The following is an 18,442-nucleotide window of genomic DNA, read 5'->3' as shown; positions in this document are numbered from 1 at the left end:
TGCAAACGCAGATACTACATGGACGTCTTTGATTGTTTAAAATCCGAGAGAGCAAGGAAAAAATTCAGGGGTCCCCGCCGAATCATCATTTCTTTGGTTGTTAATAATAGGAGTTGTTAAAGTTCAGAGCCCCCGCCAAATCAATGCGCAAACATAGACATCACATCACAGTTTCTTTTATGAATTCAAGACCTCGCCAAGCTCGGAAAAAAGCTTCAGGCCCCCCCCCCCCCAAGAAGGGACATGGTTCGAATTGATCGTACACCAATATTTTCATGCTTCCCACAGAAATAGAGCCTTTTTGTATGGGAACAAGGGATTTTCTCGCTATTTCCAGGAATAGGGGGCGAGTCGTTATACAATCTAGAAGTCGATTAATTTTCTAGGGAGAAGGTCTAGTGTTTACTCTTGCAGAACAAACAAAGGATTTTTTCCTTATTTGCATGAACAGAAGCGTCACGTGATACTCTTAAGATTTTATAGGAACAAAGAATTGTTATTATTCTAGCAAGAATTGGTAATTTTCTATGGTTCTCGGGGGTATAAAACCGGGTATTGAACGAGCATTTTTATCAGTGTTATATTGCATATTGAGCATACAACTCGATTTAATAAAATGCATACTTCTAGAAATTTGAAAAAGAAATAAATTTCTGCTTATATGTTGGTAAGTCTCTATACATATTAGGTATATCCCCACAAGAAAAATGGAGACATTATACCCAAATTTGACCTGTTATAACTCTCTATATTGGATAAACAACTAAAACCCCACCTATGTCCCCATAAAAAGCCGCATCAGTGATAAATTTTTCTAATTTTTATCGCGTCAATACATAAGTTTTTTCTCCCCGCAACTTCAATATGCCTTTCCGCTAATTGAAGTCTATCTTGACGGGGGTACGATTAACAGTCGTCAGATATTTGATTTGCCTTTGAAGATTACTTTTTATCAAAAAGCTGTATGGATCGAGCTTTCATTTATTATCAAGAGGTGTTGCTTCTAAAAACTGCTTTGTTTAGTGAATTGTCTATGTAAATAAGTTGCGTCTTCGCATTAAATGGTTAGGGAAATGTAACTTATATTTGTGTTACACAAGGGTGCGGGTAATATTTTTTCTTATAGCAAAGATAGTCAAAACAAGCACCATTTTGATAATAATGATTAATTATTGTGGAAGGTCCCTCCCTCTTACATAGGTGCTATGCACTCGTTTTGAAGTCATATTTTTGGTTAAATGCAGCTTATTAAAGTCAAATTTAAAAAGAAGTTCTATATTGAAACTGGAATACGTGGATGAAAAATAAGATGTATTTTAACCACTTGCATCCTTTTAATGAAAACAAATTTTCAACTGTCTTAAATGGTCACATATTTTCAAGTATTTTAACCATATACATCCTTTCAATGAAAACTAAATTCCAACTTTATTAACTTATCAAGTAAGATGTTTTTTTACTTCAGGAAAAGCTAAGATTTTATTTTCATTTTAGGAAAATTCTGACCAATACCCTCTCCCACAAAAAGGGCAAGGGCATGCGATGTCAGGAAGAACGTTCCACTTCTGTGCATCCCCAGTAGCGTATATGGAAATCATAGATATTTCTTAGCGGTAAAAACTTAATGATTTTTTATCATGATGAATCCATTCTTTTAGAGTTTTTCAGCTTCAAATCCTAAGCGTTTCAAGGGGAGAACAATTGTCACCCTTTATTATGCTATCTTGATCCAAGAAAAATGGGTCATGGAATGGATTATTATAAAGGTCATTTGTCAATGTCAGGCATTGGTCTTGGCAGTTGGTTTGCTAAATTGTTTCGCTCTGTAATATCCTTGGCTAAGAAATATATTGTACCCACTGCCGAGGATTTTGTATTCTCTACACTACACGATTGGGTCTCTGGGAAGGATAAATAAAAATTTCGGAAAATCTCAGGTCCGGTGCACAATCCCTGGGCGAGCAATTGAAATCTCGACAAATTGTAAAAGCTTTAAAAAGGTCGAAAAACACCTCATCACCCATCAGTCTCTACTCAGGTTAGAAATGAAAGATATCACTCTTGTCAAAGAAGAAGAAACCAAGGAACCAGTGAAAACATTTACTAGATCAAAAAAAGATTTCTTTTCCTATACTAAAATAGCTTATCTATCACACAAGGAATCTTATCCATTAATCATTTAAGCTTGCAATCTTTTCAACGCAGAAAACGTTGATAAAAGTGTAAAACATGGTTACTACGGACAATTCTACCCATAACAACCTCTTACGAAATATATCCATTTTCAAATTTATTCCAGTGAAGATTATTTCGTAGATTTGTCTTCTAAATTTATAAATTTACATGCAGAAGTAAAAAATCTGACAAAGAAATGCCAAGTCTTACTGATGGAATATCAAATGAAAATTGCGTATTGCATTATTTTATTTCGAAAAAGTGTCAACATAAACGAAACATTGGTGAGCACTAGCATAGAACCTACACACAATTCATGTTGATAACACGAAAGTCATATAAGGAATCGAGAGGTCCAGCCAATGAATATGAATATAAGACAGACACTGACAATACAAATCCACTTAGAGAGGCGACAATTAGTAAATTACATTTAATTAGTAAAATAAATCACGATATATTTAATATACCCCAATGGCTACCATCGAATAATCATTTTTTTGCAAGATACTTGCTACAGTACCCGATGTAACATTCTTTCTCATCTCGGCAATACTTCATATACGAAAGTAACAGGGTATGAGTTCTATTTCTTTAAAAGTGGAAAAACTGAGAACTAGTGGAAATGATACCAAACTACTTGTTCCTGATACAATTAAATAAAACAAAACAAGGTTTTTTTTATCTGAAAGTAATGAGCGACATTAAAACTTAAAACAAACAGAAATTACTTCGTATATGATAGGGGCTGCTTCCTCATCAACGCCCCGCTCTTTACGCTAAAGTTTGACTCTTTCTCTCAACTCTGCTTTTAAAAACAGTAAAAAAATTTTACAATTTGCGAAAACTCATGGTATCATTGTATTGGACTTGTCTGACACTGAAGATATGATTACCGTAAGAACAGGGAGCGTACGTTTAGATTGCACTTTTGCCGAGCCATTAGCTGAGAGTAAACAAATTTGAATCTTTTGGGAAATCACTCCCGAGTTCTACTAGACCTCGCACCATGGACACAAATCAAATAATGAGCGTATCAAACAGTTCGTGGTAACGAACTGTTTGGTAACGAACATTTCGTGGTAACGAACTGTAGTAAGGAGCGACCCAGCTCGATAATAACCGAAACTCTAAAAAACCAATAGTTACATCAAAAGAATTGCATTTTAATGCTGATTTTAAATATATAAGTTTCATCAAGATCACTTATACCCATCAAAAGTAAAGAGCCTGAGAAAATTTGCCTCATTTTAGAAAATAGGGGGGAAAACCCCCTAAAAGTCATACAATTTTAACGAACATCAGACCATCAGATTCAGCGTATCAAATAACCTTATTGTAGAAGTTTCAAGCTCCTATCTACAAAAATGTGGAATTTCGCATTTTTTCCAGAAGACAGATCACGGATGCGTGTTTTTTTTTTTTTTTTCCAGGGGTGATCGTATCGACTGAGTGGTCCTAGAGTGTCGCGAGATGGCTCATTCTAACAGAAATTAAAAGTTCTACTGCCCTTTTTAAGTAACCAAAAAGATTGGAGGGCACCTAGGCCCCCTCCCATGCTCATTTTTTCCTAAAATTCACCGGATCGAAATTCTGAGATAGCCATTTTATTCACAATAGTCGAAAAATCTAATAACCATGTCTTTAGGGACGACTTACTCCCCCGCAATCCCCGTGGGGGGGGGCTGTCCAATATGTATCAATAGTTACATCGAAAGAATTGCATTTTAATGCTGATTTTAAATATATAAGTTTCATCAAGATCAAATATACCCATCAAAAGTTACGAGCCTGAGAAAATTTGCCTCATTTTAGAAAATGGGGGGAAACAACGCCTAAAAGTCATACGATTTTAACAAAAATCACACCATCAGATTCAGCGTGTCATAGAACCTTCTTGTAGAAATTCCAAGCCTCTATCTACAAAAATGTGGAATTTCGCATTTTTTGCCAGAAGACAAATCACGGATGCGTGTTCATTGGTTTTTTTGTTTAATTTTTTTTCCCCAGGGGTGATCGTATCGACTCAGTGGTCCTAGAATGTCGCGAAAGGGCTCATTCTAATGGAAATAAAAGTTCTAGTGCCCTTTTTAAGTTACCAAAAAAATTGGATAGCACCTAGGCTCGTTTTTTCCCAAAAATCACCGGATCAAAATTCTGAGATAGCTATTTTATTCACAATACTAAAAAAATCTAATAGCCATGTCTTTAGGGACGACTTACTCCCCCGCAGTCCCCGTGGGAGGGGCTGCAAGTTACAAACTTTGACCTGTGCTTAAATATAGTAATGGTTACTGGGAAGTGTATAGACGTTTTCAGGGGGATTTTTTTTTTGTTTAGGGGGAGATTTGAGGGGAGAGGGTTACGTGGGAGGATATTTCCATGGAGAAACTCGTCATGGAGGAAGAGAATTTAAATGAAGGAGGTGCAGGGTTTTCTAGCATTATTTGAAAAAAACAATGAAAAAATAAATATGAAAAGTTTTTGAGCAGCATTAAAACTTAAAACGAACAAAAATTATTACGCATATGAGGGGTTTACCTCCTCGTTATACCTCACTCTTTACGCTAAAGTATTTTTAGTAATTTCAACTATTTATTCTACGACCTTTGTGATTCGGAGGTCATTCTTAAGGAATTGGGACAAAATTTAAGCTTTAGGGTAAAGAGCGAGGTATCGACGAGGGTTGAACCCCCTCATACACGCAATAAAAACATACTGATATAGAAGTTCGGTACGTAAACTAATTCGTAAGTTACGTATATTTTTTACCAATGAAAACGTTTGTAAAAAATGAAAAGTCCTAGTTGCTTTTCTAAGTAATCAAAAAATTGGAGGGCAACTAGGCCTCCTCCCTCACTCCTTTTTCTCAAATCTTCCCATTAATTGCAATTAATTAATAGGCAAATTTCGTTTTAATTATTTATGTGCGGAGAGCCAAGATCAAAACATGCTTTCGTTCAAAAACGTCCAGAAATTAAACAAAAAACGAAGTTTTTTTAAATGTAAGTAAGGAGCAGCATTAAAACTTAAACGAACAGAAATTACTCCGTATATGAAAAGGGCTTTTCCTCCTCAACGGCCCGCTCTTTACGCTAAAGTTTCTTACTGTTTTAAAAATAGATTTAAGAGAAAGAGTCAAACATTAGCGTAAAGAGTGGGCCGTTGAGGAGGAAAAGCCCCTTTCATATACGGAGCAAATTCTGTTCGTTTTAAGTTTTGATGTTGCTCCTTACTTTCATTTAAAAACAACTTTGTTTTTTTTTTATTTAATTTAATGTGGATCCGTACATGTTCAATTACAAATCCTATTTTATTCCATAGTATTTACTTTAAAAAAATTAAATTGTTAACAATACCCTTAAAATTGTTAATAGCAACCATTGAATGTAAGCACGGGTCATTGGTTGTGCATCTTTCAAACTACGAAGAATATAGAATTTATGGCCCTCATGGCATACCCTACGCATTCTGCACTCCGCACGTCATCCCCTTTATTGAAGGTGATATATATACGCGTGTGTGTATGTGCATTTTTACATGAAATTTATTACTAATTTGAAACTCCGCAGGCAATTTATGGTTCATTGTTTCTTTTCTCCCCTATTTAAGCTTTCTTTCGCCCTGATTTTTATTTTAACATCTTAAAGATCAGAGAAGCTTTTCGTTTGCTTTGAATCCTCTAAAGACAGTTATGATACTTTAGTTGTTATTATTGTACCCTCTCCTTGTCCATAGCACGTAAAGATGGCATATTTTTGTCCACCCGGTGTCCCAGGCAGATAATTTTCTGAAGGGACGAATTGTTAAACTTTGGTCCAAACTGAAAATGACTAATATACTTATTTGCATTCCACTTCGAAGAATGCTGGAGGTTATTTGTGATGATTCTCTGTAGACCAGCTTAAATTTATAGGCTAAAGTTTCCTGTAGTCTTCGTTTTTTGTGTAATTTCAAATTTTATTTTAAAATCTGTTTGTTCTTTTAGAACACACTTTACTTCCCATTGGAGACTTACCAATAGACTGAAAAGGGCTGGGGCGTAGAATATCCATTCAAGGTGCTCTACGGGGACAATCCAGCATTTCACATCGTCAAATGCGACACGAAAACAAGCATAAATAGTCACAGGAATTAATGGCAAACCTGCAATAAAAAATATCAGCTTTCAGTTACCATGTTTATGGAAATATTGCTTGAACCTGTAGTGACCTTCCTAAAAGGACGTACGGTAATGTTATTCTTGAAAGAACTTCAAGAAAAGGATTTGAAAACTAGGATAATACACGAAACTATGAATTTTAATCCTACCACAAATTAATCAGAAACGTGCTGCGAGTGCCGTGGAAAATTTGGCTTCAAGTGCTGTGGATTACAAAAATGCCACTGGAATGAGTAGTGACTGCCCTTTGGATTCTAAAAGACATATAATCGCTACTCTTTTCTTTCCTTTAGTGATTTAAGATGACGAAGGAGGTTTAACGGTGATTCCCTCATGGCAACACGCAGCTATCTACTGCATTATAGGGAATGTTTTCTTCAAGACACAGGTGTATGTTACGTAATAGGGAATATTTGCCTTGGCTGTTACGTAACAGGATTTGATTGTTACGTAATAGTTTTTCTGATTGTTACGTAATAGGACGTGTCAGAGTCCACTAGTCACGTGGGGAGAGGCGTATTAAGACATTTTTCTTAAAGACTTTTAGAGACATTTCAAGATGTTTTTAAGACATTATTCTTCAAAACTTTTTTCAAGACGTTTCAAGACATTTTTAGGACATTTGTTCTTCAAGACGTTTTTCAAGACGTCTTAGGGACATTACAAGACGTGTTTTTAAGACAATTCTCTTCGAGACGCTTTTCAAGACATTTCAAGACATTTGAAGACGTTTTTCAGGATGTCTTAGACATTTAGTGTTAAGAAATGACGCATTCTAACGTGACATGCTAGACTTCAGGACCCTGTGGGGACCCCTAATTGCTACTGAGAACAGAAAACACATGGGAGTTACGTAATGAGGGAAAGGGTGACACGTGGGCGTTAATTAATGCTTTAAAAGGGTTTTTTTCTTTCAAGGCGTTTTTATCAAGGAACATTTATTATCTAAAGATTTTTGTCCACATTAGGATTCAGAAGGGATCCCCCTCAACGGAATGGACCCCTAGACACCTAGAATGAGAACCTTTCTAATACTAAGATTCGGCTAATACAATTTACATGAAAACCCCTCGTTAGCATTTATTTCTGATGACTCCTAAAAATTGAAGCCACCATGGCAATATGTGGCTGGTCCGTAAAACACAGCAACAGCAATTCAAACTCAAAAGTGGAAAAAAAGCAAAACATTAAACAAATCTTATAAAGGATAAAATATAAGCAGAAAGAATAATGAAATAAAGAAAGGTAAAGATACTACCGTCCAATTCCAGTGAGAAGGTTTGTTATTAGAGGTAAAGTTAAACCATTTTAAGATATCTTTAGGGCTTTTAATGAAAATACCTAGTTTCTTCGAGCCAAGACTATTCAACCGGTTGAGAGGCGCACATTTTAATAATATATTGTCTTCAAAATTCGCATAGCCCCGTTAGAGAGAAATTTAAGCCACATTAGATGTTTTTGAGTTCTTTTAATGAGCATACCTCGTTTCTTTGATTTGGCGTTAGGTTTCATTCCCTTGCCCAGTAAAAATTATTTTAGCATCTCCAAGCTTAACTTAAGCTGGGAGGTTCAAGAAATTCACGCCACCATGGCAATATGTGGCTGGTCCGTATAACACAGGAAAAGCAATTCAGACTCAAAAAGGAAACAACAAAACATGAAAAAGCTTATCAAGGATAAAATATAAGCAAAAAGAACCATGAATTAAAGAAAGGTGGGGATCCTACAAGCTAACTCCACAAAGGACGTTTGTTATTAGAGGTAAATTCAAACCATATTAAGATATTTTTGAGGGCTTTTTATGAAAATCTCTCGTTTCTTTGAGCCAAGACTATTTATTCCTCGTTGACAAGCGCATGTTTGAATAATATCGCCTCTTCAAATTTTATATAATCTCGTTAGAGGTAAATTGAAGCCACATTAAGATATTGTTGAGGGCTTTTGATGAAAATACCTCGTTTATTAGACTGAGCCTTAGATTTCACTCCCGTCAGTCGAAAAAAATCTTTTAATACCTCCCAGCTTAACTTTAAGCTCTAGAAGGTGTTAGCCCAAGTAATTTTCGCAACTGTAGCAGCACGCTATTACCGACCCTCAAGCACCCTCTGACATCCTCGCCCCATCATTCCGAACACATTTTCTATTGATGTTTTCTTGTTAAAAATATGACTCAAATCCAATGGTTCATGTTTTCGCAAACCAACCCTCTTTGATACACCATCTTAATTTCCGCCACAGTGCCTTGCTATGATTGGCCATCTGGCACATTGTTGTATCCCCGTCATCATTCCCAAGATATTTCTAGATATTTTCCTGTTAAAAATCATACATTAAATCCAATAGTTCATGTTTTTGCAAGCAATCCTCAACTTCATACACCATATCAATTCAAGGCACCATGCCACGCTATGACTGCCCTTGGAGTCCCCTCATCATTCCTAAGGAAATTCCAAAAAATTTCTTGTTAAAAATAAATCAATAAATTCATTAGTTCATTTTTTTCGCAAGCCACCCTCAATGTCATACACCATTTGAATTCACACCAACATATCGCACTATGACTAGTCCCCTGGCATCCCCTCATCATCCTTAAGATATGTTCCATATATTTTCATGTTAAAATCCACATTAAATCCAATGGCTCTGGTTCTCACAAGCCAACTTCAACGTGATGCACCATGTCAATTCATGTTACTTTGCTTGGCTCTCCGGCAACCTCTGGTGGGACAGATACGCAGTAAAACACACAGGCACAGAGAGAGAGAGACAAAAATATATGGTGGGGAAAACACTAACACACAACCACACAAAGTCTAACACACAGTCAGGCACACAAGCATGGGAAGAGAAAAAAGAAACAGAGGGGAATACTACAAACACATAGACACAAACACACACACATACATACACAGCCACAAAAAGTCAGACACACAGGCACAAATACAGTCAGATACACAGATACAGGGGGAGAGACAAAACCCACAGAGAGAAAACACACACATTCGAACACAACCACACAAAGTTAAAAACACAGGCACACACACTCATATAGGCATGGAGAGAGACAAAAACACAGAGGAAACATAACACACACAAACACACACACACACACGCATATACACAACCACACTAAGTTAGGCATACAGGCAAACACACAATGAAACACACAGGCACGGAGAGAGTGACAAAAACATAGAGGAGAAAACACACGCACGTACACACATACACGCACGACAACACAAAGTCAGAAACATAGGCACACACACAGTCGAACGCAGAGGCACGGATAAAGAGAGACAAAAACACACAGAGGGAAAACACACACACATACACATGCGCGCACACACACACACACAACCACACATTCAGACACACTGGCACACACACAGGCACGGGGAGGGTAGAGGCAAAACATTGCAGAGATAAAACGTAAACAGACACGTACCACACATATACATAACCACACAAAGCTAGAGACACAGGCACGCACAGAGTCAAACACACAGGCCCAGAGAGAGAGACAAAAACACACAGAGGAAAAAATTACACACACACACAAACAAAAACAACAACAAAAAGTCAGACACACAGTGGCACACACACGTAGTCAGACAAACAGGCACAGAGAGAGAGAGAGAGAAAGAGAGAGAGAGAGAGAGAGAGAGAAATAAAAACACATAGAGAAAAACTCACAGAGAAAGACACAAATACACAACCTAACAAATTCAGACAAAAGGCACATGCACAGTAAGACACACAAACATGGAAAAAGACCCAAACCATACAGAGAGAAAGCAAAGCCACGCATACAACTACTTAAAGCGAGACACACGAGCAAGGAGAGAGAACAATAAAAACAGACAGAAGAAAACACACACAAACACACAAAACCACATAAAGCTAGACAAAAAGGCACACACACACAGTGAGAAACAGAGGCACGGAGGGAGAGACAAAAACACACAGAGGGAAAAACAGACACACAAAAATACAACCACGCAATCTCAGACACACATGAACAGACATACAGTTAGACACATAGAAACAGGGAGAGACAGAAATACACAGAGGGAAAAACAAACACACACAGAAACAGACGAAGTCAGATACACAGGCACACACAGTCAGAAAAACAAGTATGATAAGAGAGAGACACACACACGCAAACACACACATACAAAAAACAGATAGTTAGACACAAACAAACACACAAAACCACGCAAAGTCAGACACCCAGGCATAAACTAAGTCAGACAAACAGGCACGGGTGGAGAAACAAAAAAAAAACAGAGAAAAACACACACAACCAAACAAAGTCAAGCACAAACGCGCACACGCCCAGACATACAGGCATGGAGAGCCTACAGCTGACAGAATCTTTGATGACGGGTTATAAAGTTTGCCGGATGGAAAATGTTTTAAGAAAATATATTAAAGAAGAAATATCTGAAAACAAAAAAAGGAAAAATTTGGAAGAAAATGAAAGCTTGAAGAAAAAACATATCAAAGAAAAAGAAACCTTGAAGAACTCCTTGGAAAAAAATAAACGTCTTGAAGAAAAACCACGAGTTTCTAAAGAAAAAACGTGTTAAAAAAATCTTCTAATGTATTACGCAACATCCACGTGTTCGCTATCTTTAGTTACAACCAGATGCACCCCACTTCACTAGCGGGGCACAATAATTCCCGCAAGATTAATTTATCCTCAATAAGTTTGCATAAGTATTGCGTAACACTCAGGAGCAATATAGGAATTTCCGATTCTGCCCCAAATATCATTTCCATTCAATTTACATCTTCTTCAGTACATTTTACTTCATTTTAGCATCAAATATTCAACATTTTGAACATTTTCCATCCCAGAATTCATCACGAAAACAGATCCTTGGAAATCAAACTTTGGTCTCATATTTATACTTTTTCACAGTGTGAACACAGCTGTCAAGGTTTATATACTACGCTTTAATTTAAAAAATTTCATTCTGGTATTTCATCAATGATTCGATATTAACATCTAGATAACTTTATTATCTTTCCTGCCTCACCTAAATCACTCCGTCAATTTACCTCATTTTCAATTGAATTCAGCACCATTTTAAATGGACATTTCTGACATTTTCAAGATTTCCCAATATGAGCCTTAAGATCAAGACAGGTCTCGTAAAATACGAATTTGATGCATATTTTATTTATATTCAATCTATCTATATATATATCAAAATAAGTTGTTTGTGTACTGACGTCATGTTTGTCGACTGTCGAATGACGTCATGTTTGTTGAGCCAACTGACGTCATGTTTGTCGACTGGCGTCATTATAAGGATTGAGCATTATGCCGTCATGAAGTTGTTTGTCGACTGACGTCATGTTTGTCGACTGACGAAAGTACAGAACGGGACACCGGGACACAAATGACGACCGGGACACCGGGACACAGGGAATATAAATGACGACCAGGACACTCAAAGAGAAATTAGAGACTGGGACACCGGGACACAAATAACGACCGGGACACAGGGAATATAAATGAAGACCAGGACACAGGGACACAACTACAACGGGGACGCCGGGGGGCACAGGGGGGATATATAAATGACGACCGGGACACAGGGAATGTTTGATTAGCAATCACCATCAACAAAGCTCAAGGGCAATCATTAGAATAATGAGGTATAGATCTGAATATGGATTGTTTTTCCCATGGAAAATTATATGCTGCATGTTCAAGAGTTGGTAAATCTGACAATCTATTTATATGTACGGACAATGGGACAGCGAGGAATGTTGTGTATTCGCAAGATATAAGTATATCAGGCTTTGTATATGACGTCATTATAAGATGACTCTACAGACCGGGACATCGGGACACAAATGACAACCGGGACACTGGGAATATAAATGACGACCGGGACACTCAAAGAGAAATTACAGACCGGGACACCAGGACACAAATGACGACCGGGACAGCGGGACACAAGGAATGTAAATGGACACAGGGAATATAAATGACGACAGGGACACTCAAAGAGAAATTACAGACTGAGACACCGGGATACAAATGACGACCGGGACACAGGGAATATAAATGACGAACGGGACACAGGGACACAACTACAACGGGGACGCCGGGGGGTACAGGGGGGATATATAATTGACGACGGGGACACAGGGAATGTTCGATTAGCAATCACCATCAACAAAGCTCAGGGGCAATTATTAGAATAATAAGGTATAGATCTGAATAAGGATTGTTTTTCCCATGGACAATTATATGTCGCATGTTCAAGAGTCGGTAAGCCTGACAATCTATTTATATACACAGACAATGGGACAGCGAAGAATGTTGTATATTAGCAGGTTTTACGTAGTTAAAAACTTATATAGATCTATCTATATTCACAGGTGGGACACAGGGACACAACTACAATGGCGCATAACTAATAAGGCGCGTAACGACTTACCCGCGCGGGGGGGCAAAAAGCGCCCCCGCCAACTAGATGTTGGGGTGGCGCGAAGCGCCACCCCAACAACTAGTACTTTATATATACTACTGAAAATGTGTAATCATTTAGTATGATTTAATATTTATTTGATAGTTCAATATCAATATCTAGATGATTATTATTTTCTTTCACTTTTCTTTCAACAACCCTTAAAATCATAGCTTTATCTAATTTTTAAAATTCCTTTTCAAAATCAGCAGCTGTAGAATAAAATCATTTTGCTATAAAGATAGCAACCAATTCACCTTTAAAATTATTGTAATAACGACTTTATTTCCGTATTTAGTTTTACACATTTCATTATATTAATTACTTATTCCCTTCCAATATCTAAATCTTCTTTCCTAATAGTTCGATTATATTTATTTTCCATTTTTATTTAGCTTAAAAATTTTCTCCACTGATTAGCTGATGATTTTATTCAACAAATTTTCTGAATCGTTAATAATTTATCTAACAAAATGATTTTCGAATAACTTTTAACAAGTCTCTGATAACGCAAATTTTTAGAGTGCTTGACTCTTAACAGAAAGTGTCAGGTCCAAATTTGGAATCCTGCAACATTTTAAGCGATTCTATATCTCAAATGAAATACAATAAGATTGTATAAAAAGCTCCTTACAGGCCAGCATGGCCGACTTGGTAAGGCGATTGACTGATAATCGGTTGCAATGCCACAGTTCGACTCTTACTGTTATTTTTTTTTAAATAAAAAAACAAGTTTTTTTAAATGAAAGTAAGGAGCGACATTAAAACTTAAAACGAACAGAAATTACTCCGTATATGAAAGGGGCTTTTCCTCCTCAACACCCCACTCTTTACGCTAAAGTTTTTTATTGTTTTAAAAAGTAGAGTTGCGAGAAAGAATCAAACTTTAGCGCAAGGAGCGGGGTGTCGAGGAGGAAAAGCCCCTTTCATATACGGAGTAATTTCTGTTCGTTTTAAGTTTTAATGTCGCTCCTTACTTTCATTTAAAAAAACTTGTTTTTTTTATTTAATTTCTGAAAGTTTTTGAATTAATGCATGTCTGATTTTAGCTCTCCGTACATAAATTATTAAAATGAAATTTGCATATTAATTCTTTTTTTGGCTAAATGGCTTTCTCTTAGTTTTGATCAGACGATTTTGAGAAATAAGGGGTGGGGATGGAGGTGTAGTTGCCCTCCAATTTTTCGGTTACTTAAAAAGGCAACTAGATCTTTTATTTTTAAAGAACGTTTATATTAGTAAAAAAAATACGTAACTTAAGAATTAACTTACGTAACAAACTTTTATATTCTTATATTTTTGATTATATATATGAGGGGGTTGATCCCCTCGTTAATACCTCGCTCTTCACACTAAATTTTGTTTTATCCCAATTCTTTAAGAATGAGCCCTGAATCAGAAAGGCCGTAGAATAAATAGTTGAAATTATTTAAAAAATTTTAGCATAAAGAGCGAAGTATTTATCTCCTCCTAAATACCTCGCTCTTTATGCTAAAGTATTTTTAGAACCCTTCATATGCGTAATAATCTCTGTTCCTTTTTAAGTTTTAATGCTTCTCCTTACTTTCAATTGAAAAAACTTTTTCATGTTTATATTTTCATTGTTTTTTTTATAGTAATGCTAGAAAGTCCTGCGCCCTTTTCATTGAATTTCTCTTCCCCCATGAAATATTCCTCCAAGGAAAGATCCTCCCATATAGCCCCCTACCCTGAACCCCACACCCAAACCAAAAAAATCCCCCTGATAACGTCGGTACACTTCCCAGTAACCATTACTGTAGGTAAACACTGGTCAAAGTTTGTAACTTGCAGCCCCAGGGACTGTGGGGAGTTTGTCATCCCCAAAGACATAGTTATTATGGTTTTCGACTATGCGGAACAAAATGGCCTGCTCAAAATTTTGATCCGTTGACTTTGGGAAAAAAATGAGCGTGGGAGGGGGCCTAGGTGCCCTCCAATTTTTTTGGTCACTTAGAAAGGGCACTAGAACTTTTCATTTCCGTTAGAATGAGCCCTCTTCCAACACTCTAGGACCACTTGGTCGATACGATGACCCCTGGGAAAAAAAAACAAAAAAAAAAAAACAACAAAGAAACAAATAAAGTCGCTCCCGTGATTTGTCTTCTGGCAAAAAATACGAAATTCCACATTTTTGTAGATTGGACCTTGAAATTTTTTCTATAGGGTTCTCTGATACGCTGAATGCGATGGTGTAATTTTCGTTAAGATCCTATGGCTCTTAGGGGGTGTTACCCCTATTTTCAAAAATAGGGCAAATTTTCTCAGGCTCGTAACTTTTGATGACAAAGACTAAATTTGATGAAACTTATATATTTAAAATCAGCATAAAAATCCGATTCTTTTGATATATCTTTTAGCATCGAAATTCCTTTTTTTTAGAGTTTCGTTTACTATTGAGCCGGGTCGCTCCTTACTACAGTTCGTTACCACGAACTGTTTGACTTCGCGTAGCAGTTGATGATGTCAATACGATCTGGCCTCAGATCAAGGAGTATGTGGCATCTAGCTTCCCTCCAAATAAAAAACCCTGTGGAGTTTTCTTAGAGCCCAGGCTAATTTGAGATCACCAACACCAAAATATAATAATAAAAATACAGAGCAGTCTAGTGGAGTGGTTTCAAATGTTTCAAATATTTTTCACGAGGAAAAACTGTAATGTTTTACGTAGTTCATCTCCTCGTTTAATTATTTCTTCATTAGTCTATTCACCCAATTTGCACATAGCAAGCAATTCTAAATAGAATAAAAAAGCCGGTTTATACTCAGTCTTAATTTTTACTATTCTTAGATATTTTTCAACCATTTCAGTCAGAACTGTCCCAAGACTTAAAGAAGCAAGAGGTAACATAGCGAAAGTGGATAATCCTGAAGCACTTCATATAAATTTGGATATTAAGATACCATTGCTAATTTCAACGTAATATTTAAATAAATAATCTCTTTTCTAATTTTTCTTCCATTTATATTTCAAAATAAACTTTAAATAAAATTCTAGGATCTATTCCCTTAAATCTTCAATTTATATAATCAACAGACAAATAACCACAATTCACATCGTTAAAATTTCAGACTTGATTAGAATGATTGGTAATTTGTTTATTTGAAGTCTTTAAGTAATTGAAAATTTCTTTTTCAAAATGTCATAATGTAAAAACAAAAGAATCATAAAATTCTGCAAATGAATGCTTGGAATCTTTGCAATAATAAGTCCAAAGCGTCCCAGGCGATCCCATGCAGTCAGAACTGATTTCATCACATAATTTTTTCTCTATTTTACTTAGTAAGTCATCTAGAAAAAAAACATCTCGAAAATAAGAAATATGACCCAATTCATCCAATATATCAATATTTGTCAGCGGTATCATGTGATTTTTGATTCTTTCTGATGATCCTTTTCTTTTGGAGGTGAGAATTCTTTGAATTGCGAAATCTCAGCTTCATCGACTTTTCTGGATCTTCCACTCCGTTTAGGTACTTTAACCACTTGTCCTTGTATTTTCTTGGGTCGACCACGTTTTAAGGATTTTCAACAATTAATCCCGATGCAGATTCAACAATTTGGTGTGTACCGGGTAATTTTAAACTTCAGCCTTAGGGTAAACTCCACTGTAATGTTAAACCTTCACCTTTATTGCTTGAAGAATCAGTCGTTTCATCAGCAATCTTCTTTTCAGGATATATACCTAATGCAGTAGCACCATCTGTTAGAGCAGATTTACCTGTTGCAGCGGCTAGTAGTATTAAAAATGGAAGTAAGACACCATTTTTAATCTGTTGATGATATGATATAATTTTATAGACACCTTTTTCCTTTTTTTTCCTCGCTCAATTTGTGTAATTTTTTTTTTAAACAATAGTTTTACAAGTTCTTTATTAACAATAATATTTTCTTCTCGAATTCGGCGATTCTCTTTTTTCTTAAAACTTCTACTCATTTTTAATTTTCGTAGAGGAGATAAATAAGTTTTTTATTCAATAAAGTCAGCATTTTTATTAACTTCAAATTTATCAAGATGAAATAAGAACGGTAATCTTGGAAGATTTTTAAGTAGTTGTTTGTAGGATAAATCGGAATAACATCCTTTGTTTTCATTTTTATATTTAAAATTGTTAGTAACCCGTCTTTTATGAAGTAATAGTTTAACAGTTTTTCGTTCATTCCCTTTTGTAACTCAACTTTACGCGTTTGTTTTGCATCGAAACACGTTTAATTTTCATGTTTTTAAAATTCTGATCAATAAATTTTTTACTCTTCAATTTATTAGAAAATTATCTTCATATATAAAATTATTAGGTAAGAATTATCGTAATACTTTTTTTCAAAGTATTACGACAATCCTTACCTTAGAATTTTGTATATAAAAATAATTTTCTAATAAATAGAAGAGTAAAATAAATAGAAGATAAGAAAAAAGAAATTCGTCGAATTCTAACCGAAAAAATTTTGTTGGCGAAGAACCTGTTAAACAATTGCTTAAAAGAAAACAAATTAAACAATATAAGCAAGAAAAAATAAAGAATAAAGATGTCTATATAATTATATTATATCATCAACTGATTCAAAGCAGTAACTTGCTTCCATTTTTAATACGATTATTAGCTGCAATAGGTAAAGCTGCTCTAACAAGTGGTGCTGCTACATTAGGTACATATTCTGGAAAGAAAATTGTTAAAAAATTACTGATTCTTCAAACTCTAAAGGTGAATGTTTAACATTATCTGGGGCTGGGCTCTGCTTAAACCACATGAGGCCACACTACTATTTACTTTTCAAGTATTACATAAAAATTATTTTATTACAATTCTAATATTTGAATACTTGAACGAGGTCCAAGTCTCAAAAAATTTTTCTCAAAACAACACTCACTGAAATTAGCTTCTCTTAGCAACATTTGTGGGTTTTTTTTTGGCTATTTTCATAAATTCCCATAAATTTGTTTTCGCAACGAACTTTCATTATTAAGATTGACTAATATAATAGTTACTATTCCTGAATCAAGTTCAAGCGACGGTTCTTCCTCTTTTGGAATTTTTTCAAACACATTTTTAAATTTCGGTTATTATGGATCACAGCATTGGTAAAAATAACGCGACATTATTTCGAAAAGTTATGGGATTTACGGCAATGTAGTCCAAAGTGGGTGCAAAATCTTTAATTTTGAAGGTAAAAACTACTTTCCAGACAAATTTTTCTGGATATCTAAAAGAAAGAAGAAGGTTTGAGCAACTGAAACTTTCAGGAGTCAGCTAAAGCATCAAATCCAAAAAACCTTAAATTTCCATTCACTTACTCCAACTACTTATATTGAAAAGACTACAGGAAGTTTGTATAGAAACATGGTGTTAACACTATGGCTAAGTTTGTCGATGATATAATTTTTAAAGACCTATGACACCAAAATAAAAACACTTTTGCCCCCTAGCTCTCTCTCTTAGGTCTATTCATACCTGAAAACTGGGATTTCCTACGATTTTTCTTTTGGTTGTTATACAACAAAACAGAAAACCCTTTTTGCCCCCTGGCTCTATCTTAGGTCTAATGATACCTGGAAATAGAGATTTTCTAAGATTTTTCTTTTGGTTTTTATATAAC

The 18,442-nt window shown here is 35.6% G+C and overlaps 1 protein-coding gene across 2 annotated transcripts in view; it reads right to left on the bottom strand.

Moving 5' to 3' along the window:
- Positions 1-18,442, bottom strand: part of LOC136030489 (calcitonin gene-related peptide type 1 receptor-like) — a 166,000-nt gene that overhangs the window by 31,270 nt on the left and 116,288 nt on the right. For both annotated transcript variants that reach the window (XM_065709511.1, XM_065709512.1), the window contains one exon: positions 6,194-6,321. In XM_065709511.1, the coding sequence (XP_065565583.1) occupies positions 6,194-6,321 (128 nt within the window). The remainder of the gene's footprint in view (positions 1-6,193; positions 6,322-18,442) is intronic.

The sequence above is a fragment of the Artemia franciscana genome, chromosome 8 (assembly GCF_032884065.1).
Source record: "Artemia franciscana chromosome 8, ASM3288406v1, whole genome shotgun sequence".
Taxonomy (NCBI): domain Eukaryota; kingdom Metazoa; phylum Arthropoda; class Branchiopoda; order Anostraca; family Artemiidae; genus Artemia; species Artemia franciscana.
The sequence above is the reverse complement of the archived record's forward strand: the minus strand, read 5'-3'. Positions and strand labels throughout refer to the sequence as shown.